Source organism: Quercus suber, unplaced genomic scaffold, assembly GCF_002906115.3.
Source record: "Quercus suber isolate HL8 unplaced genomic scaffold, Cork oak 2.0 scaffold_24, whole genome shotgun sequence".
Lineage (NCBI taxonomy): Eukaryota > Viridiplantae > Streptophyta > Magnoliopsida > Fagales > Fagaceae > Quercus > Quercus suber.
In genome coordinates this window covers 773,962-797,256 of record NW_027069489.1, presented here as the reverse complement: position 1 = coordinate 797,256, position 23,295 = coordinate 773,962, and the positions used below count along the sequence as shown (strand labels likewise).

Sequence of the window (23,295 nt, the reverse complement as noted above, 5' to 3'; positions counted from 1 at the left end):
AAAAGAGAAAAAGAAAACCACCACAAGAAGCAACCTAATCCACAGAATTCTTACACAGTAAGAACTGTAGACTTGGCGCCTATATATCTTTTGATTCCTCAACACTCTTTCTCAACATTCACAAACCTACAAAACACTCTCTTTCTCTCTTCTTGAAATCGAATCCTATCCATACATACACAATTGTGAAAAATCAGTACAATTTAAAAACGCAAAAGCAATGAGTTCGAGTAGCGGAGAAGAAAGATCCGAAATCGCATTCTTCGACGTGGAGACCACGGTCCCGACCCAACCCGGCCAAAGGAGAGCCTTGTTGGAATTCGGAGCCATCCTGGTTTGCCCTAGAAAGCTCGTCGAGCTCGACAGCTACTCCACCTTTGTCAGACCAGCTGATCTCTCTCTCATCTCCACTATGTCTCCACGCTCCAATGGTATCACTCCCGACGCCGTCGTTTCCGCCCCTCCCTTCCTCCAAATCTCCGATCGCGTTTACGACCTTCTCCACGGTCTTTATCTCTCTCTCTCTTATAGTCTTTGTTTGCTTGCTCAGAAAATTTTGTGTTCTGATTTTACTTTTGGATTTTGTTTTAACGAGTGAGGCGGAGCTAAGTTTCTGTTGGTTGACGAGAGAATATATATATACATATATATAAATAATTTTCTATTATCTGTTATCTATTAATTATATAAAAAGGGCTAATAGAGTCCAGTTTTTGTACTCGTTGTAAATTTGTAATACTACTAAAAAAAACCTTTTATATTTATTAAAGGCATTTGGTCAATTTGGTGTGATAGATTTTTTTTCTTCTCAAGCCTATTTGTTTTTGTTTCATATTATCTTCTCTATATATGAAAAGAGTGAATGCCACTTTTTTTTTTTTAATGCGTAAATCTAAGTAGTTTTGTTACGTTATTTTTGGTTTGTTCAATTCACAATGTTTTACAAAATAATAAAATATTAACACAAAAAATTGACACAATATTTTCACAATTCTTGAAGTATTAATTTTTTATAGATCAAAATAAAATAATAAAATATCGTATTGGGACCAACCACAACTAAAAAGAAAGTTATAGTGCAAAAAAAGTGCAACATTCACAACATTTTACATAACACTTTAATAACAAATCATAGGTAGTAAATTGTTATTAGTTTTAATTTAAACTTGCCAATGAAATTACTTTTTTGTCCATCAATAACAACTTGTAACAACCTACTACTTATAATTTATTATGAAAATGTCGTGGATATAACATTTCTTTTGTGAAAATGTTAAAACAACTTGTTGTCATCACAATATTTTCAAAACTGTTGAGCTATCAATTTTTTACCAGTCAAAATAAAATATAACAAAATTATAAATGAATTATGAAAATGTTATGTCATTTTGTTGTGTTTCTAGAAATTTTTTATTGGTTTAGTTAACGTTGTTAAGCCAAAATTCACTGTTTCACGTACAATTTTCTTGAATTGACTTTTTGTATTTTTTTTCTTTACGCATCATTTTATGTAAAAACACATAGTCTAACACACACACCCACACACACAAAAAAACTTAGGATAAAAACACTTTTCATCCTTTATGTTTGGGTTAGTTTACAATTTCTCCTTTAACTTTAAAGTAAAACAATTTTTTACTTAATATTTTGGAAAATAGCAAATATGTTATATTATGATTCTCAAAAAAAAAAAAAAAAGTCATTTCGTGATTCTCTCAGTTAAACCCTAATGAAAACTTACGATTTTTAAAATATTTTATTGTGTAATGTCTAAAATACTCCCACTAAATTTAACAACTCAAAAATTTTCTTCACTTATTTTGAATTTTAGATGGAAGTAATGTTTGAAAAGTTGGAATGATAATATAAGGTGTTTTATTTATTATCTAAAGAACTTTGGTTTTCTAGGTTTAAATTTTCAAAACTTATAATTTATCTAATGGAAAATTCGATGACAAATGCCTTTTGCCATCTTTTTTTTTCTTCGCAAAATTTAGTTGCTTATTGTTGGAAAATGATGATATTCGTTATCATTCTTATAAGTTTTTATTGAATGGATATATTACCTTTAGCAAATAGGTACTAAAAAATATTATAGTAAAACATATATTTATATGTTAAATAGCTAATCCAACTTTGTGTGTGATCAGAATTCTTATATGAATGAGATTAACAGTTTATGGCATAATTATCAAAATTCTTAAAATTAATGTCTCTTTTGATTAATGTAAATTTCTATGTACTTTAAAAATCAAATTATTTATATCTTTGTTTTGTGATATAAATAAAATTTAGAATTGACCTTAATTACTACTTTTATTCCATGGTCCATGCCTTGCCCATGCTACCCTAATTAGTGTGTGTATATATATATATAATTATTATCCTTTCCTACATTTTCTCATCAACCAAACAGAGGGAGAAAAGATTTATTTTGCTTTTAAACTAGCCTCAAGTATGCTCAGGAAGTTTATTAGGCTTACTTGGATTTTTTTTTTAATCATATATTTTAATGTGGTTGTGGATTGTGAAAATGTTAGTTTCGGATATTGAAATATGTTTGCTTTTATAGGAAAAGAAGGAAAAAAAATGGTTCTTTTAGCCTTCTTAATTTGCTTTGTTTGTTGCATATTTTTATTTTTATTTTTTTAAATATGATTTTTTGTGTGTGTATAGGACGGATTTGGGCGGGTCATAATATACTAGGATTCGATTGTGCAAGGATAAGAGAGGCATTTGCGGAGATTGGTAAGCCCGCACCCGAGCCTAAGGATACTATTGATTCATATACATTGTTGAAAAGGACATTTGGAAGGAGAGCTGGTGACATGAAGGTATCAATCTCTCTATTCTTGACGAAAAAGCAGCATCTTATAAATATTAGCATTAGTTCTCATTCTTGAAAGATTTTTCTAAGCACAGGAAACAAGCCAAAAAAAAAAAAAGGTTTTTGGATTTAATTCTTGGAATTATTATATTATCGAAAGAATTAAAGAACCGTAGAGTAGGTTTAGCAATTAGGACAAAATTGGTTAGTGGCAAAAGGAATTCTTTTAATTAAAAATTAGAAAGAATTTTTGGATGTGTGTTTTTCAGCTTTATGATGTATCTATATAGAGTCTTGAGCCATATGATGTTTCCATAATAGGGTGACCACCAAATTTGATAATTTTTCCCTTTTTTATGGTTTTATGCCGTTTTGGAAGATGCTTAAATTTGGATATCAACTTGTTGATTGGCTTTGGGATGTTAACCTTTATTTACAAAAGAAAATAATTATTTTCACCAATTATTTTCATCTTATTATATGCAGTTTTAAGACCCGGTAATTATTATTTTTATCATGTAGGCCTTAAAACCTGTTGTTGTTGTGGATCCACAACTGACCCCAAAAATTTTGGGATTAAAGCCTTAAAACTTGTCAGTTACGATATTATTAGAGGCATCTTAGGCTATCCTTATTTAATTTCTTGTGTGACAAGTCAGGAGACTTTATATGACATGATAATTTCATATCTTTGGAGTTGGTGCACCTGGGGAGGTGTATACCAACGTTTCTCTCAGCTTCCTTAGCTTTATCAATATCTTAAATGAGTTTCCTTAGTTCATTTATTACTATTGTTTATACACGATCAGATGGATTTTCAAGTCATGTGAAATCTTGAGGGTCGTTGTTGTATTATAGGTTTTGACTGATTGGAAAATTTGAAATATTGATATGCTCATATTTTTCACTTTAGATGGCCACTCTTGCAACTTATTTTGGGCTTGGGCAGCAGACACACAGGTAATTGTGCAAACCTAAGAGGAGACACTTTAGATTAGCCTGGTAATATTTTTTTTTGGTCAAAGCTAATCTTTTCGGTGATGTATTCTTCAGGAGCTTGGATGATGTTCGGATGAATCTTGAGGTTCTCAAGTATTGTGCAGCTGTTTTGCTCTTGGTAATTTCATAATTTTGAAAGCTATAAATTGTACTTTCCTGTGAGTGATATGCCACTACTATCAATATTTTAATTTTTAATAGATTTCTCATGAATTATGTCAATAAAGCACACCCGTTTGGTTTGTATATAAAGATTTGACACGTACTATTTTAAATGTCTTGGGTAATTTGCTTGTACCATGAGAACACTAGTCATTTGAATACTGCATGCCATTAGAAGTTAGACACGCTTTCCTCAGGTTTGGTGACAGTAAACAATCCTACATGATGTCCGGTTGGAGTACATTATTAATTTATTCCACTTCATGCCTAACTCTGTTTTCAGCAGGTGTTTTACTGCAATTGTTAACTCGGATCATTTTTTTTATTTGTTAGTTGAGTTAATTTGGTTCCCATTTTGTTCTAGATTGCTAAAAGATATACTCTCTCTCTCTCTCTCTCTCTCTGAGCTTGCTTTTGGCTCTTTAAACTTCTGAACCATCCATGCCTCTCTAATGAACACATTTTGACTATATAAATCCTGAAATAAGTAGGCCTCACTAGGAAGAATTAGTGGAGTGCTATGCACTCTCTGATGTAACCTTACTTTAGTTCTTTAGTATATGTGTTTATTTGAATTTTCAAGTAGTAGAGGTTTTCTCTTCTAGACATTTACTTTTAGCTCAGACAGTCCATCCCTGATTGATTGGATGGACATATATTATGTCCTTCCTGGTGACTTTGACAGAGGCTGAGTTTAGTGTCTGGTAGAAAAATACATGCTTTATAAGGTTTGATATCGACAAAAATCTGCGAACATGCAGGAGTCAAGCCTTTGCGTCACAGCAGAGGAGGTTGAGCCTAATACAGCTCAACGAAATCCTTTTGACATGGGCCAGCTTAGCGATGAAATGGAGGAGTCGTATGAGACGTCTTCCACAGAGTCTTCCGAGATGTATTCTGTAGAGTCTTCTGAGATGTCTTTCGCAGTTGCTGTCTCTGATGGTCGCAGTGATTTAGGAGGGTTTTTAGAGCCTGATGAAGTTCTTACTTCTTCTATCAGCGCATCTTTTGTTACATTTAGTAAAAAAATACAATTATTTCATGAAACCATTTTGCGGCTTCGTTGTAGTCATTTGAAAGTGTGGTTTGGAATAAGTACAAACTTTCTTGATCATGCTGGCCGGCCTCGGTTGAACTTTGTGGTTAATGCCCCACAGAGTTTATGTAAGGTTCTCGATGCATGTGATGTTATTGCACGGAATTTGTCCTCGGATTCGGGTAGCAGCTCTGAATGGTGGCCTGTTGTTGTGATTAGGAAAGATGGCTTTGTCAACTACCCTACAGTGAGGCTGCAGTAAGTTTGCTCTTATTATTTTGCCCTCTCTCTCTCTCTCTCTCTATATATATATATTGTGATTGGTGAAAAAAAATGCCTCAATTTTAGCTGTATTAACGAAAGCTGAGATTGCAGCCCAAAAGATGTTTTTTCCTGCACATTGAACTCTACTATAGTAGGAATAGGATAGTCCTGATATGCTTTTCTCCATAAAAAATATTTCTTGATTAATACATCACAGCCTAAAAAATCTTGCATGCTCAGTCCTACATTCTTGTTAAGATATCGGATTTTAGTTAAATTTGTTTTAATTTCTCTTTCATGGATGAAAGTGAAACCATTATTAATACTTTACCCCTCATTTGAGTTTGAAGCATATTCATTTATATAGATGTTCTACTTAATTGGCTACTTTGAAACTGAGGCATGAAGATATTTTGGGATTTAACAGTTGCAACTTGCAACTGCTTGAATTATATAATTATAGTCATAAAATGTTGGAGATCTGTTTCTCCTGTTTGTCTAATATGCAAGAACATAAAGCATTAATGTAAATGTCGTAAAGTTCTCCATAATTGAAGTCACCTGATGAGATATGTAATTGTTTTGTAACAACAGCATTCCATATACCGAATCTGGAGATAATCCATACGAAACAGAGATGTGTCAAAAAGATTCAGGCAGCGAGCAAAAGCTTGTGTTCAGTAAATATGATCCAGCAGAGCTTGTTCCCTTGTTCACTGCCGGTACCTTTGTGGATGCATTCTTTTCTATAGATCCATATGACTATCAGCAGAATGCAGGCATTCGTTTGGTGGCAAAAAAATTGATTATCCATTCCAATTGATGAGAGAAGACAATCTCTAATTTGTTCAATGGGACCAGTTTGCTCTGTAAATTTGTAATGTTGGACCGAATAGACGAACATAAAGAAAGAGAATGTTTTTATGTTAGGATGAAAAGGACCATTAATACTGATGATTGATTGTAAGATATAGCTGCAAAATCCGTTCCAATTTTCATGTTATATGTGGCCAACAAATTAATATAAACAGATTTGCTTTTCGAAATTACAGGCAGCAACTATAAACTGATGCTGGGCAATGTGCTTCATGTGATTCTTATTAATGAATTATTACTGGTCACCATGTTACCTTACTAACGAAACTAATATCTTTGATGGCCCCAAAAACCAAAAACAAAAGATCTCTTTATACTCTTCTGTTTGGTTTAAAAGAAGTCTCTCAGTCTCTCACGCGCTCATGCTTTTGAATAAAACTACGTGCTTCACATATTTGTCGTTCATTATTATTTTCACATTATGTACCAAAAGAAAATTTCTGCTCACATTGAATCCTCTCGCTATTAAGGTGTTTGTGAGTAGTGAGAATTGAGATGAATAAAGTGTCCCAAAAGTTTCAAGAATATAATGCTAAGCAAATAGTCTTAAAAAAGAAAGCCAAAATACATGGTTAGTTCTTAAAGTTTACTCGTTGAGAGCTTTTAGTCCATAACATTTCAAATGGGCCATTTTAGTCTATAAAATTTTAAAAATAAGCGCTATTGGTCTTTCTATTTAGTTCCATCAATTTTCTTATGTACATGGCACAGAGACGATCAAGCATTTCAAAAAGATTATTTTTCTTATCATTTTTGTATAATTAATTTCATCTTTGGCAATGGATATGGCAAAATGTTTATCTGTTTTATGAACGTGAATATGGAAATTGATGTATTATTTTAATGCTCTTGTATCATTATGTGGAGACAAGTCAGTACGGGTAAATGGTCTGGGGCTTCATTCAAATTTCCTGTATAAATAATGATATTTATTCATTTATTTGAAGATATTGGGTGGCTTACTAAAATGGAAAATCTGATGTTAAACCTGCTCAAGGTTATGACTTTATTAAGTGTATCTCTTCATTTCTGCTTCAGGTAATCCTCAAAGTGCGAACTCAACTGGTTTCTGTCCTCATCTCAGTTAAAAGTTGCAAATTCCTCATAAAACTTCTTTGTTGGAAGAGCATTCCTAAGTGTTTAAATTAAGTTTCTTCCAAGATTCCTTTCACTGAGCCTTTCTCATACTCGCTTCCCTTTGCTCTGTACATCTTCTTTTACTTGACACTTCTTCCATCCAGGTCAACATCTTTCACGGGAACTGCTTCCAAAACAAAGATTCCAAACAATGTTCAACCATGAAATGTGGTATGTATGAGAAGTTTAGTGCATGTGATTCTGTCTAATGGTACAAATATACTTATAAGTTTCAGTAAATAGTAAATGCAAAATGAAGAACAAACCCTTGAACATTTATGATTAATGACAAATTTATTTTGCTATATTATAAGTTCTAAGTGAACTAGCTGGATCAATTTTTCAAGAACATTCTAATATGCAATTCGATGTCAAACTTGTGATGCAAAGGGCTATAACTACAACATTGATCACTCCAATAGTACCTTGTAAGGCTTGTGGCCATTAAAAATTTGTTTCTAACCGTTGTAATTGATAGTGAAGGTTTTTCTTTTGTAGGTGGTGCTCCACCTTCCAAAAGCCATCCAAGAGCCAACTCAAAGTATAGACTTGTTGAATATATACAATAATTCTTTTAGGGACAAACCAAATTTCACAACATGCTGAAGTGGTCGATTGTGAGTGATAGACACTTTTTGCCCACTCTCGTTTACAAAGACCTATCACTTTTTGTTGATCCCATTAACATGTTATGAAATTGGGTGTATTCATAATATTATTGGAATATACATCCAACGATTGGGTATCAAAAACCTACGCATTCAGCCTAAATAGGCCCTTATCTCATCGTAAAAGAAATTGGGCCAGAAAAAAAAAAAAATCAGCTCTCAACAAGAATCAAGTATAATATTCCTTTATTATTCTATCTTTTATGATGTCTCTGGTAATGTGTGTACTTCATCTAATCCATTAGAAGGAGGTTAGTCTTGGTCCTTAGACATGACCAAGTTGAAAACACAAAAGAAGCCGTGCACACAACACAACATGTAACCCAACTAAGTCCGTCACCTCATAAAGAACCAAAGTCAAATATGGTTGTTCTTCTTTCCATTTTCCTTCCTCTCCTTCGTACGCGGTGGCGGGCTGAGCACTCTATAGTCTATATACAACCAGTGAGGCGGGTTATATGATCAGAGTTCCAAATAAAAATGCCTTTAGCATACAAAAAGGAAGCCATAGCTGCCGTGTACACAACCTATAACTACAACATTGACTGCGCTTGGAATATCGGATAAGGCAGTGTTGCAGCATAGACGATATCAACTTCTAGCTCTAGGTTCCAAAATTCCCAGACAATATCCTAGGATATTCTGACCGTACGTTTATATATAATACCATAACGATGAAGTACCAAATACGGCATTTCAAAGAAAAATGAGGAAAAGGAAGAAGAATATATAGGAAGCTCAGTCAAACCTTATTTGTTAATTAATCTGATTTTCTTTTTTTTGGTCGATTGCATGCATTGTCATTCATTACTATATGTTACTGATCATCACGTACTATCGCATCATAAACCAACAACATTGGTCCTCTGTCAAAATAAGGTCCTGAAAAAGATTGTGGTTGTCAATGTGTGTCACTCTTAAATGAAATTGTACACTTGCTTTGATTTATTATTCATCATTGGTCTGATAGATTTCTTTTTCTAAGTCAGTGAGATCCGAATCAAGTTTTCTAACTAATCAATAGTTTGAGGTCATTTTGGATTGTAATTACCTTATTTTTAAGATCGAGGGACTGTACATGCCCGTGAAATAGTTAAATGCTATAATTACTTAAAAATCTACACAATAATTCCCAAATAAAGGCTGGTTTGGATTGAGGGAGGTAGTAGGGAGAGTGAAGGGAAGTAGAGTAGAGTTTGCTGAAAATATGTTAATTTTAAGTCAAATCTACCCTACTTTACTTCTCATTTTTCCCATTCAATCCAAACGGGCCATAAGGGAATGACATTTCCATTCTCTCATACTAAACCCTCGAATGAAGGAATGTAAAAAAATATTCTCTTTCACTCAATTCTCTCCTCCCAAACAAAGCAAATTTTTGAAGTGTTGTGTAGAACTCAGAAAACTACTTCAATTTAATCCTATCATTGGTAAATGTTCCTAAAGAAGTTAGTTAGTATTCATCCAAAAAGTCATATTAATTTGGAAGAGAAATATGTTAAAACTTATTCAGAATTCGCTTATAAAAAAAAAAAAAAATCATTCACAATTCAATGTTGGAATCTAATTAGAGAATAAATAAATAAATAAATATTTGGATTGAATCAAAAGAGGAGACGTGGATAATAGGACAAGGCAAGGCCCTTAAATTAATTCATGTTTAGCAGATTTGGTATTGCTTGTAAATTTGGTAATTGAGGCTTTGGTTGTACATAACGGCAAGGAATGAATGAGATACCTAGTGTACATCTCGAATTTAACTTCTTGGCTTGGTTTTTCGAATTGTACACGGTATCTTTGCGGTATGTTGAGGCCCGGTCTAGTTAAAAGCTTAAAAGATATAGGCCCTTTTTTTTTAATTTTTTTTATTTATTATTATCCGGCATGTTATATTGAATAGTACCAAATGCCACTTTAAAAAGAAGAAGAAGAAGAAGAAATACAATTCGAAGTATCCATATCTATTGCATTATTGTATTAATCTATTGAAGCTTGCTTGGCTTTTCAATAAGAAAATGAAGAAGAAGAGGAAGAAGAAAAGAATATTACCACCAAAGACCCTTTTGTTGATTGGCACGTATGGTGTCCTTTATGGGGTGAGTTCGAGTCCTGAACTCATGGAATGGGCAACCATCCATTTTAAACTATATTAAAAAAATGTTTATAATGAATAGTTGTGTACGAATATTTTAGACTCTAAATATGGTAGGTGGGTATCCTAAATTATTCTCAAATTAGAGCTACTAATGGTTTAATTTGTAATTGTATCTCACTCTTTCACCTCCAAGATGCAAATTCCATGAAATTGTATATATCATTTTAAACAAGTAGACAAACATCATCACCACACGTGTCTTTTCATTTAACTTTTAGCTTATTTTATTAATATATAATTTTTTAAAATTTTACTTTTTTAAAAGTACAAATAAATTTTAAATAATTTTCAGTAAAAAAGCAACAGAAAGTCAAATAAATTAAGACTCTTTCTTCCTATCTCTCTCTCTCAAAAAAAAAAAAATACTACCAAAATGTTCATTTAGAAATTATTTATTTCAGTAATTTATTTGCATTATATAACATAAAAAGTTAAAATAACGTGAGACTAGTACAAATAAATAATTTAAAAAAATAAAAAACTTATAATTGGTTCACAAATGCACACTAAAGTACCATTTTGAAATGCACTTAAAATAAGCCAGTTTATTATTATTATTTTTGCTATTTACGAATCTTACCTTTTATGTTTCTCCAAAAAGAAAAAAAAAAAAAAAAAAAAGCCCAGAGGGCCCAAAATGAAAGGGGTATCAGAAGAAACCCACCACAAGAAGCAACCCAATCCGCAGAATTCTTAAATAGTTAGAACAGTAGACTTGGCGCCTATATCTTTAGATTCCTCAACACTCTTTCTCTACATTCACAAACTTACAAAACCCTCTCTTTCTCTCTTCTTTGACTCACAAATCGAATCCTATACATACATACATACATACACACACATTTGAGAATTAGTACAATTCAAAAACACAAAAAGCAATGGGTTCGAGTAGCAGAGAAGAAAGATCCGAAATCGCATTCTTCGACGTGGAGACCACGGTGCCGACCCGACCCGGCCAACGGTTCGCGTTGCTGGAATTCGGAGCCATCCTGGTTTGCCCTAGAAAGCTCGTCGAGCTCCAGAGCTACTCCACCTTGGTCAAACCGGCCGATCTCTCTCTCATCTCCTCCTTGTCCGTACGCTGCAATGGTATCACTCCCGACGCCGTCGTTTCCGCCCCTACCTTCCTCCAAATCTCCGATCGCGTTTACGACCTCCTCCACGGTCTCTATCTTTCTCTCTTGCTCTCTGTTTCGTTGCTCAGGAAATTTTGAATTCTAATTTTACTTTACTGAGGTGGAGCTAACTTTTTGTTTGGTTGGTGAGAAATGTGAGGAACCTGTAGAAATTTATAAAGGATTTTTGTTGGATTGAGTCTTTTCGATAACTTAACTAGTTCAAAGTAGTTCAATTTGGGTATTATATATAATTATTTTCCTTTCCTGCATTTTCTCATCAACCAAACAGAGGGAGAAAATATTTGTTTTGTTTTGTTTTAAAACTAGCCTCAATAATGCTCATGAAGTTTATTAGGCTTACTTGGATTATTATTATTATTATTTTTTAATTTAAAATTTATTTTTAATGTGGTTGTGAATTGTGAAAATGTTAGATTTGGATCCAAATATGTTTGCTTTTATGGAAAAGATGAAAAACATGGTGCTTTTAGCCTTCTTAATTTGCTTTGTTTGTTGCATATTATTTTAATTTTTTTTAAAAATATGATTTCTTGTTTGTTTGAATAGGACGGATTTGGGCGGGTCATAATATACTAAGGTTCGATTGTGCAAGGATAAGAGAGGCATTTGCAGAGATTGGTAAGCCTGCACCCGAGCCTAAGGGTGCTATTGATTCTTTGCAATTGTTGACACAGAAATTTGGAAGGAGAGCTGGTGACATGAAGGTATCAATCTCTCTATTCTTGATGAAATTGATGAAAAAGCAACATCTTATAAATATTAGCATTAGTTCTCAATCTTGAAAAATCTTTCTAAGCACAAGAAACAAGCAAAAAAAAAAAAAATGATTTTGGATTTAATTCTTGGAATTATTATAGTATCTAAAGAATTAAAGAACTACAGAGTAGATGTAGCAATTAGGAAAAAATTGATTAGTGGCAAAAGAAATTCTTTTAATTAAAAATTAGAAAGCATTTTTGGATGTGTGTTTTTCAGCTTTATGATGTATCTGTATAGAGTCTTGAGCTATATGATGTTTCCATAAAGGGGTGATTACCAAATTTGATAATTTACCCCCTCTTTATGGTTTTATGTTGTTTTGGAAGATACTTAAATTTGGATATCAACTTGTCGATTGGCTTAAGGATAATAACCTTTATTTTCAAAAGAAAATAATTATTCTCACCAATCTTTTTCATCTTATAATATGCAGTTTTAAGACCCAGTAATTATTTTTTTATCATGTTGGCCTTAAAATCTGTTGTTGTTGAGGATTCAAAGGCCAACCCCAAAAAATTTGGGATTAAAGCCTTAAAACTTGTCAGTTACTATATTATTAGAGGCATCTAAGGCTATCCTTATTTAATTTCTTGTGTGACAGAGACTTTATATGATGACAATTTCATATCTTTGGAGTTGATGCACCTGGGGAGGTGTATACCAACATTTCTCTCAGCTTTCTTAGCTTTATCAACATCTTAATATGAGTTTCCTTAGTTCATTTATTACTGTTGTTTGTACACGATCAGATGGATTTTCAAGTCATGTGAAAGCTTGAGGGTAGTTGTTGTACTATAGGTTTTGACTGATTAGAAAATTTGAAATATTGATATGCTCATATTTTTCACTTCAGATGGCCACTCTTGCAACTTATTTTGGGCTTGGGCAGCAGACACACAGGTAATTGTGCAAACCTAAGAGGAGACACTTGCTCTATATTAGCCTGGTAATATTTTTTTCGTCAAAGCTAATCTCTTCGGTGATGTATTCTTCAGGAGCTTGGATGATGTTCGGATGAATCTTGAAGTTGTCAAGTATTGTGCAACTGTTTTGTTCTTGGTAATTTTATAATTCTGAAAGCTATAAAATGTACTTATCTATGAGTGATATGCCACTACTATCAATATTTTAATTTTTAATAGACCTCTCATGAATTATATAAATAAAGTACTTGTTTGGTTTGTCTATAAAGATTTGACACATACTATTTTAAATGTCTTGGGAAATTTGCTTGTACCATGAGAACACTATTCATCTGAATACTGCACGCCATTAGAAGTTAGACATGCTTTCCTCAAGTTTGGTGACAGTAAACAATCCTACATGACATCCAGCAGGAGTACATTATTAATTTATTCCACTTCATGGCTAATTCTGTTTTCAGCCAGTGCTTTACTGCAATTGTTAACTCGGACCATTCTTTATTTGTTGGTTGAGTTAATTTGGTTCCCATTTTGTTCTAAATTGCTACAAATTATCCTCTCTCTCTCTCTCTCTCTCTCTCTCTCCGAGCTTGCTTTTGGCTCTTATACTTCTGAACCATCCATGCCCCTCTTATGAACACATTTTGACTGCATAAATCCTGAAATGAGTAGGCCTCTCTAGGAAGAATTAGTGGAGTTCCTTGCACTTTTCAATAACCTTACTTTAATTCTTTAGTATACATGTTTATTTGAATTTTCAATTAGTAGGTTTTCTCTTTTAGACATTTACTTTTAGCTCAGACAGTCCATCCCTGATTACTGGATGGACATATATTATGTTCTTCCTGGTGACTTTGACAGAGGCTGAGTAGAGTGGCTGGAAGAAAAATGCATGTTTTATAAGGTTTGATATTGACAAAAATCTGTGAACATGCAGGAATCAAGCCTTCCAGATATATTCACTGCAAACAGTTGGGTTTCCCCAAATGCTACAACAAGAAGTCGTAGTAATGTAAAATCAGCTCCAGCGGGGGTGAGTCTAAAAATAAATACTCCCCCATCAAGTTCGAAGTTAAATGATGATCCAATGCTGTCTCCTACAAATCAAGAGCCTGAGGAAAAACATCCAATTTTATCTCTTCTGACACGCATCACAGCAGAGGAGGTTGACCCTAATACAGCTCAACGGGATCCTTTTGACATGGGCCAGCTTAGCAATCAAATGGAGGAGTCATATGAGACGTCTTCCACAGAGTCTTCCGCAGCTGCTGTCTCTGATGGTAGCAGTGACTCTGCAGGGTTTTTAGAGCCTGATGAAGTTCATATTTCTTCTATCAGCGCATCTTTTGTTACATTTTTTCGTGGGAGTCAAAGAATACAATTATTGCATGAAGGTTTCATTTTGCGGCTTAGTTGTAGTCGTTTGAAAGTGCGGTTTGGAATAAGTACAAAATTTCTTGATCATGCTGGTCGGCCTCGGTTGAACTTTGTGGCTAATGCCCCACAGAGTTTATGTAAGGTTCTTGATGCATGTGATGGTATTGCACAGAAGTTGTCCTTGGATTCAGGTAGCAACTCTGAATGGAGGCCTGTTGTGATTAGGAAAAATGGCTTTGTCAACTACCCTACAGTGAGGCTGCAGTAAGTTTGCTTCTATTATTTTGCCCTCTCTCGCTCTTTCTCTATTGTGATTAGTGGAAAAAAGAAATGCCTCAATTTAAGCTGTATTAAAGAAAGTTTAGATTGCAGCCCAAAGATGTTTTTTGACTTTTCCTGCACATTGAATTTTACCATAGTAGGAATAGGAGAGTCCTGATATGCTTTTCTCCATAAAATATTTCTTGATTAATACATCACAGCCTAAAAAATCTTTGCATGCTTAGTCCTACATTCTTGTTAATAAATCGGATTTTAATTAAATTTGTTTTAATTTCTCTTTCATGGATGAAAGTGAAACCATTATTAATATTTTTACCCCTCATTGAGTTTGAATCATATTCATTTATATAGATGTTTTACTTAACTCGTTACTTTGAAATTGAGGCATGAAGATATTTTGGGCTTTAGCAGTTTCAACTTGCAACTGCTGCTTGAATTATATAATTATAGTCATAAAATATTGGATTTTTTTGTTTCTCTTGTTTGTCTAATATGCAAGCGCATTAAGCATTAATGTAAATGTCATCAAGTTCTCCATAATTGAAGTCACCTGATGAGATATGTAATTGTTTTGTAACAACAGCATACCAAATACCATATCTGGAGATAACCCGTACGGAACAGAGATGTATCAAAAAGATTCAGGCAGCATGCAAAAGCTTGTGTTCAGTAAATATGATCCTGCAGAGCTTGATCCCTTGTTCACTCCTGGTACCTTTGTGGATGCATTCTTTTCAATAGATCCATATGACTATCAGCAGAATGCAGGCATTCGTTTGGTGGCAAAAAAATTGATTATCCATTCCAATTGATGAAAGAAGACAATCTCTAATTTGTTCAATAGGACCAGTTGCTCTGTAAATTTGTCATGTTGGACCAAGTAGACTAACATAAAGAAAGAAAATGTTTTTAATGTTAGGATGGAAAGGACCATTAATACTGATGATTGATTGTAAGATATAAATGCAAAATTTGTTCGAATTTTTATGTTATATGTGGCCAACAAATTAATATAAACAGGTTTACTTTTCGAAGTTACAGGCAGCAACTATAAATTGTTTCTCAACCCATTTAGATTTTTGTGTAGGATCTGTATTTCAATTTCAAATGCACACAGAATCTATGTCTATTCTCTTCCTGCAAAGAACACGTGCATATATAATTTATGTTTGCAGTAATGGATTAATGAGTTTATATTATGATATTATCTAAATAGGCTACATAGCTATTATAAGGGTATATTGAAGTTCTGTGACAGTTGAAATTTCTCTCTCTCTCTCTCTCTCTTTTTGGGGGTGGGGGGGAGGGGGGGTGTTGTTTAGGAACAGGCTTTAGTTTTGCCTTTTGTAATGCTACACAAATAAATGAATCACATAAAAAAAAATCCTATGTATTGTCAATTTATGAGAATTCCTGAAAATTTAGATGTTTGAGTCAGTTTGACAAAATATTATTAGAATTATAATTCTCCTAAACATATCAATTTCATGAATTGTGAGAATTTTAATTTACTTCTTTTAGATTTGAAAATTGTCAATTTTCACATTTGTTCCTAAGAGTTAGTGCCCGTTTGGTTGGGCTTTTAGAGTCCACTTTTACATGTTATGCGCATTTGCAAAATGCTGAGACAGTTTTTTGCGTTTGGCTCAGCCCAAAACGCAACTTTTTGAAAAAAGTTGCGTTTTGGGCCAAGGCAAATAACGCCCTGGGAATGCGCAAGGATTATGGAGCTAAGGAGTTCCATAAACAAAAAGTCCAATGCGCGTTTGTAACTATCCGTTGGCTCTTTCTTCAATTACCAAATTACCCTTGATAAAAGCCCTCAATTCTCACGCCGAAGCTCACTCTCACATATCTGTTCTCATCTCATCTCTCTGCTCTCCCTTTGCCTGAAGCTCACTCACGCAATAACCACAACAATAAAAGCAAAAAAAATTCTTGCTCTCATAAAACTGATAAAATTTAAACAACAAATCTAAAATCAAAACAACAACAACGGCAGATCAAGAACAGAAAAAAAAAAAAAATTAGAACAACAATAATAAATGATCAAGAAAAAAAAATAGAAGTCGATCTGACAAATTTAAAATCAGAAACAACAACTAATCAAGAACAAGNGTCGATAAAAAAAAAAAAAAAGCCAATAGAAGAAAAAAAAAAGAGAGTAGAAAGACCTCAGAGAGTTGGAGAAAGAAAGAGTGAGGAGCTTCTGGAATCAAGTGGAAGCAAAGAAAAAATAAAAAGGAGAGAATGTACTAATATGGGTATACGTGTGTGGTTGACAAAATGCAAGAGAAAAAAAAAAGAAAAAAAAAGGGAAACGTCTGGATGAACGAAAAGGCAAAGAATAAGAAATTACCATTTAAAAATAATACCATAATATTTTCACAATATTTTCACAATAAATTTTAAGTAATTAGCTAATATTGGTGAGTGAAAATATAATTTCAGTAATGAGTTCAAATTAGAACTAGAAACAATTTTCCATATAAAATTTTGTTATGATTCTTGTGAAAGTATTGCAAAAAATATTGTGAATGTAAGTTGAAAAATATAATTGTTGAGAATGAATAGAAAAAGAATAAATAAAGATTAAAAAAGAATAAATTTAATTAAAAAATAAAGATTAAAAAAGTGGATAGAGAAAATATAAATGTCATTGTTGATTATCCAAACGGTACAAAAATTTGCCTAACTGGCTAGAGATACTCTTATATATATATATATTGTCCTTTTTGGTAATTTACAACTCAAAACGCTACTTTTACAAGTTCTAGCCAAACACTCAGTTTTTTCAAAAAGCACTTTTTAACAGTTTTTACCAAACACTCAGCTTTTTGAAAATACACTTTTTCATTATGCACTTTTTAAAAACTCCACTTTTTCATTATGCACTTTTACAAAAAGCCGAACCAAACTCACCCTTAATAATGTGAGATTTCAATTCAATTTTTCACTTTTTTCCTTAAACTAATTATTTAGAGTTAATTCTAAAAAAATATTTTTTTAATGTTCAAGGGATTTATTTTTATAAAAATATTATCCATGATGGTCATTAATAATTATTTAGTAACTAATTAAGTTAGTATAAGATTATCTTAAACATCAAATTTAATAACATGTGATTTGAAAAGTATCATTTTATCTACCTAAGGTTAATTTTGTTACACAACACAACCGTGATCTACCTATATTCCTACTGTTTTTTTCCTCATGAATCTAAGCCAATTACAATGAAACAGATCCTATTTGAGTTCAAAAGATCCACTAATTCAACAATAATTCTTGAGGGGGCAGAATCTATGACTTCCATAAATCAAATATAGTCAACCTGAATGTGTTCCAAAATGAAGGCTTTTTAATAATGTGAGATTTCAATTCAATTTTTCACTTTTTTCCTTAAACTAATTATTTAGAGTTAATTCTAAAAAAATATTTTTTTAATGTTCAAGGGATTTATTTTTATAAAAATATTATCCATGATGGTCATTAATAATTATTTAGTAACTAATTAAGTTAGTATAAGATTATCTTAAACATCAAATTTAATAACATGTGATTTGAAAAGTATCATTTTATCTACCTAAGGTTAATTTTGTTACACAACACAACCGTGATCTACCTATATTCCTACTGTTTTTTTCCTCATGAATCCAAGCCAACTACAATGAAACAGATCCTATTTGAGTTCAAAAGATCCACTAATTCAACAATAATTCTTGAGGGGGCAGAATCTATGACTTCCATAAATCAAATATAGTCAACCTGAATGTGTTCCAAAATGAAGGCTTGAGCCAAACGGCTTGTGCTAAGTACATTCTCATAACAAGTGATTACATGATTCGGTCTAGGAGGGATCAAAGACTAGACTTAGTTTACGGGGGACTTCAATGCCTTGTGTCAAACCCAATATCTTCTTCAGATTAACAAAACCATGAATATCAAGTTGAGCTTCACAGAGAAACAAAACTAAGGGACCTTTTTCTCTCACCAAACAGCGGAGTTCTTGAACTGCCTTTGGGATCCCAAGCCCACCGCAGTTTAGACTAAGAATTTTCATGGATGAGAAGGGGGTTGGATACCAACTCCTTTGGAGGGAAAAGATGAGGATTGCTTGTTCTTGGAATTTTCAAGAGAAGTTGAAATAGAAACAGAAGCTTCAGGGGGTTGTTTATTTGATAACCGGCTATTGAGAGAAATACTACGTATCAAACGTTTCCAATTTCTAAGAGAAGATTTGGTACATCATCTTAATTACTCGGCACTATATCCATATCAATTTCAAAAGACTGGTTATCATTATCTAAATAATGCTTATCCTTATCACTGACCTCAAAAGGTATATACGGCTATCGTGAGGAAAATTCAAATTCAACTTATCCTTATCAGAACATACCTCAGTAAGTGCTGTAGAATCTTTGGAAATAATCGAAGGAAGATAGATATAAGAAATCACATTTCTTAACTCTGTTGGATTTCGTACTAATAAAAGATTTCAATGAAAGATAGATATACTTTTCTTCCCCTTCATTAGGCCCAAACCACAATACAACCACAAGCAACCACCAATCAAACTCACAAATCTAAAACCCATGCTGTCACGAGGCACCAATATGGATCCAATCCACGTATAATCACAACCCCAAAAATCCAGTTGCCTCATTCATTATCCCTTATAATCCACTCAACATGGCTTAGATTTGAAAGAGAGAAAGATGGAGAAGGAAAAGAAGAAGAGAGAGAAGAGAAGGTTGAATAACAATTAAAGAAGATGAGGAGGGAAAGATTGGAGACGAAGTGATCAAGTGAAGGGACGAGAAAAAAAAAAGAGAAATGATTACAGCTTCTGTCTAGTGTATTTGCGGCACTGGCCATGATACAATGCAGGCATGTGTCCAAACAGGGACGGAACTACGATTTGAACTGTAGGGGCGAAAGCATGAACCAAAAAAATTTCAAGTTACATGGTTTATTAAAAAAAAATCATGGCAGACAAAACAATTGCACTTTATTACCTGATGAAGTTGAGAAATTCACTAGTGAGTCACACGATGCCTTCGCGCTCGAATGTGAACCTATACAATACAAAGAAGAAAACCTGTCAAAGAGTACCGGTGTGGTGCCAGCCAAATGCCCTCCGAAGGTTAAGTCAGAAATATTCTCACAACTCTAGAGTGCTAGAGAGGATAAATATTGCGTACCTTTATTGGTGAGAGTATTGAGGCTTTTATAGTAGTCGAAAGTTTTCCCTCTTTCGCTTGGAATCCAAGTCCTTTCCTTGTAGAAATCATCTTTTTTAGAGTCCGAAACGTGGTGGACAGATCTTCTCCTTATAGGGAAGATCTTCACCAATATATGAAAATTCTAGAATCCAGGTTGCGCAAGGACTCTGTTTAGGGCTTTTCGAGAATGGGCCAAAGTATTCCCATTAAGAGGTCCAACAGGCCCATGGCCGATCAACCCATCTTTCTTCCCTCCGTCTATCTCAGGTCCGTCCACGTAAGGCCTTGTATGAATAATAGGCTCGCCTCTCTTTTTTTGGCTCGCGGACTATAGTTAGCCCGTCCATTCACTCTAGGCGTCCTAGCCCCTTTTTTCTCCCTTTCAATTGCCTCCTCACTCGATGGGTCCGTCATAGATAAGAGAACGGACCCATGGGGTGACGGTTTTAAAACCTCGATCATATTTTCATGATACCTAGATCCGTGAACTTACCTCCGTACATTGTCAGATTAGGAGTAGCACATTTATGAGTCGTGCCAAGTGTCATCCTGTCAATGGTTGTTGTTTTGGAACGAGGTGTCGCTTCATCTTCTGTGCATATCCTTTATAAATATCGACCCCTCTGCCCCTCATTTTTCCACTTGTTACTGGAGAAAATTGTCAGAGCGAGTCCGTCATACCTGTCAGAGAATAGTCCGTTCACTCCTATACCCGTCGTCTGCAACATCTTGCTCACTCCGAACTTTTGGTAAGTAGTCTCCTATCCGTCCTCTTTTAATTTTCATTCTTTTTTTATCTCTTTTTTTTTAGACTTTACGCACCCGTCGTTCTTTCCAAAACCCGTCAGAGTCTTAGGTTTTGTCATTACATGTAGGCTATGTCTAGTGCGTCGAGTAATCAGTCGGTCGTCCGTGACGGGACGGACTACGAAGAGGTATACCCGTCAGGTCCCAAAGACCACGACGCCCCGAGCGAGGAGAGTAGTCCGTCCTCATCCTCCTTGTCCTCAACAAATGAGGGCCTGGAGATAATCGAAATACAAGAGGGTTCAGCTGACGACGAAGAGCCAATAGTTAGATCCGTCGTGGGAGCTGATGGACTTAGGGAGTTCATCATGCTTCCAGAGTGGACGGTACACGCCTTCACATCCACTATCAAAGAGCCTCACTTTAATACCTTTAGGGCCCGTTACCAGATCCCAAACCATATCCCACTCCGTCTACCCTATGTGTTAGAAAAATATTATTATGAAGGAGTTGACGGAGCAGGTGTGTATGAACAAGTGCTTAAGGCCAGCCTAAGATTTCCACTAAATTCGTTGCATCGCGAACTCCTAAAATACCTAGGTATATCCGTCAGCCAGGTGTCTCCTAATGCCTGGAGGGTTTTCATAGCAATGGAGGTTCTGTACGGAGCTATGTCGGACGGTAGGAGAAGGCTTACAATAAAGGAGTTCCTCCACTGCTACTGTCCGGATGAGATAGATAAGTCGAGGGGCATGTATAGCTTTGTCCCTAGGAGCCCCGTCTTGAAAGTTATATTTGAACTCCAGACTCAAATAGAGACTGGAAAAGCTGTTATTTTTTTGTCGAAGGAGATAGTTGGATGTGTCATCCAGGGTAGACAGACTTCATGCCCGTTGACACAATTTGGGGCGTTTTAAACCCATCTGGTATGGCCCGTCGTATAGAAATGACTCTGTGTACTTTATTTAATTTTATTGCATTTTTAACGTCCGTCCTCTTTGATGCAGTTCGACGGCGTCCCCAGATTACTCTCGAGGAATTCAGCTTCCTTGAGAAATTTTTTGCAAAGACAAAGCCCGAGGAACGAACCTGGGCTAAGCTCATCAACCTCAACACCATTCATTGGTATTGCGATGGGCCTGACCCAACCCCAGCGGCACTAAAGTACGAGAAGCAAACCCGTCTACGTAAGTCCGTTGCCCCTCTTATCTATTTTTATTATCATTATTATTATTTCTTAATCCGTCTACCTCTTTTAGAGATGGAGGATGCTAAAAGGCAAGCAGCTATAAGACTTTAGGCTGCAAAAAACAAAGAGGCTGGAACGGATCCTATGGGGACGGGCTCCAGCAAGCAAAGTCTTAAGAGGAAACTGCCCGCGAAGGGTGACCGTGCGTCCAAACAGCCCAAGATCCCCCTGGAGCCAGTTGTTGGCTTGATGGCTGGGGGGAATAAGTCGGTCACTCCGGTCAAGCATGGTGCTGGCAAAGGCCTAATGACGGGTTCGTCAGGTAGCCAGAAGAAGCCATCCATCCTACTTCGCGAGGACTCCAAGTATGCCCTTGAGAGGTTGTCGTCCATTATTACTACTGACGATCACGAGGACTTAGGGAACCACTCGACGGAGGCTATGGGAGAGACAGGCCTCTTCAATATTGCACAGGTAACTTCTCCATTGTCATATGGTCCGTCCGTTCACCCCTTACTGCCCTTTATATTTTACTTATGCATTTTGTTGTCCTTCAGGCTATGATCATGATGAAGGGCATAATGGGACGGTGTCTCAAACATGAGACGACCATTGGCCGTGTTCGTGAGAAAGCCAAGGCACTGGAGGAAGAGCTGCTTGATCTCAAGGCCTGGAAGGTCGTCCAGGAGAAGAAACTGAAGATGGCCGAGACGGCCCGAGACAAATGTATCCAGCTGACGGACCGTCTAAAGAAGGCTTTGGTGGAGAAAGACGATGAGGTCCGTCAGGCGAAGGAGGTTGCGATACGCGAGTATCGTGACTTCGACGCCCTGATTGCGGAACTGAGTCTGGTTTACAATGACGGTTTTGACGATGCCCTTTGTCAGGTGAAGGCATTACACCCGGAGGTAGACCTGTCCGCCGTCGCCATCACTGCCCCCGAGCCATCAATTGCTCAACCCGTTCAGTCTGAAGATACAAATGTTCTTTTTGACGAGAACGTCCCTGTCTGCGAAGCTCCCGTAGATCAAACCGTTGTGGACAGCCAGGCTAAGGATGCTCGGGACAATCCTGTTGAAGAGAGAGAGACTGCAGCAGATGACTTGTGATAACTTAGCTTTATTTATTAATTAATCTTTTTTTTTTTTTGGTATCAAGTGTAGAACAATTTTTAATGCCCGTCATGTTTTTGGGGTTTTATGAACATAGCCTGTTCAGTATGTTTGTTAAATTCTACAAGGTCCATTGACCTTTGTTTTATTTTTGTGAAATGCATATGTTTTATTTTAAAGTACATTTCACGTTATCAGATGAACTCCGTTTTATTTATGCGCTTCGTCCATTCTCTCTCTCTTTTTTTTTTTCTTTTTTTTTCTTTTTTTTTTTTTCTTTTTTTTTTTTTTGAGGACAATCCGTCTAGTCTTGCGGAATCAACTTATCCGTCCATTAACCGTTTACCCAAGGGTCGTCGCCCCTTAAGATGATTTGTCCGTTCTTAGGACTTTTAGAATTACCATTTGTTTAGAATGGTTC

The 23,295-nt window shown here is 35.0% G+C and overlaps 2 protein-coding genes across 2 annotated transcripts; both read left to right on the top strand.

Annotated features, from left to right (window-relative positions):
* Positions 1-6,337, top strand: LOC112023034 (protein NEN1). Its single transcript, XM_024055649.2, has 6 exons — positions 1-506; positions 2,677-2,834; positions 3,741-3,787; positions 3,881-3,944; positions 4,750-5,282; positions 5,883-6,337. Exons 1-6 carry the CDS (start codon positions 221-223, stop codon positions 6,109-6,111), a joined length of 1,317 nt encoding a protein of 438 aa, XP_023911417.2. The 5' UTR covers positions 1-220; the 3' UTR covers positions 6,112-6,337.
* A 4,516-nt stretch (positions 6,338-10,853) lies between these two features.
* On the top strand, positions 10,854-15,638 carry LOC112023037 (protein NEN1). The gene is made up of 6 exons (XM_065766161.1): positions 10,854-11,288; positions 11,810-11,967; positions 12,876-12,922; positions 13,018-13,081; positions 13,883-14,586; positions 15,188-15,638. The coding sequence occupies exons 1-6, from the start codon at positions 11,003-11,005 to the stop codon at positions 15,414-15,416; spliced, it is 1,488 nt and encodes a 495-aa protein (XP_065622233.1). The 5' UTR covers positions 10,854-11,002; the 3' UTR covers positions 15,417-15,638.
* The last annotated feature ends 7,657 nt before the right edge of the window (positions 15,639-23,295 follow it).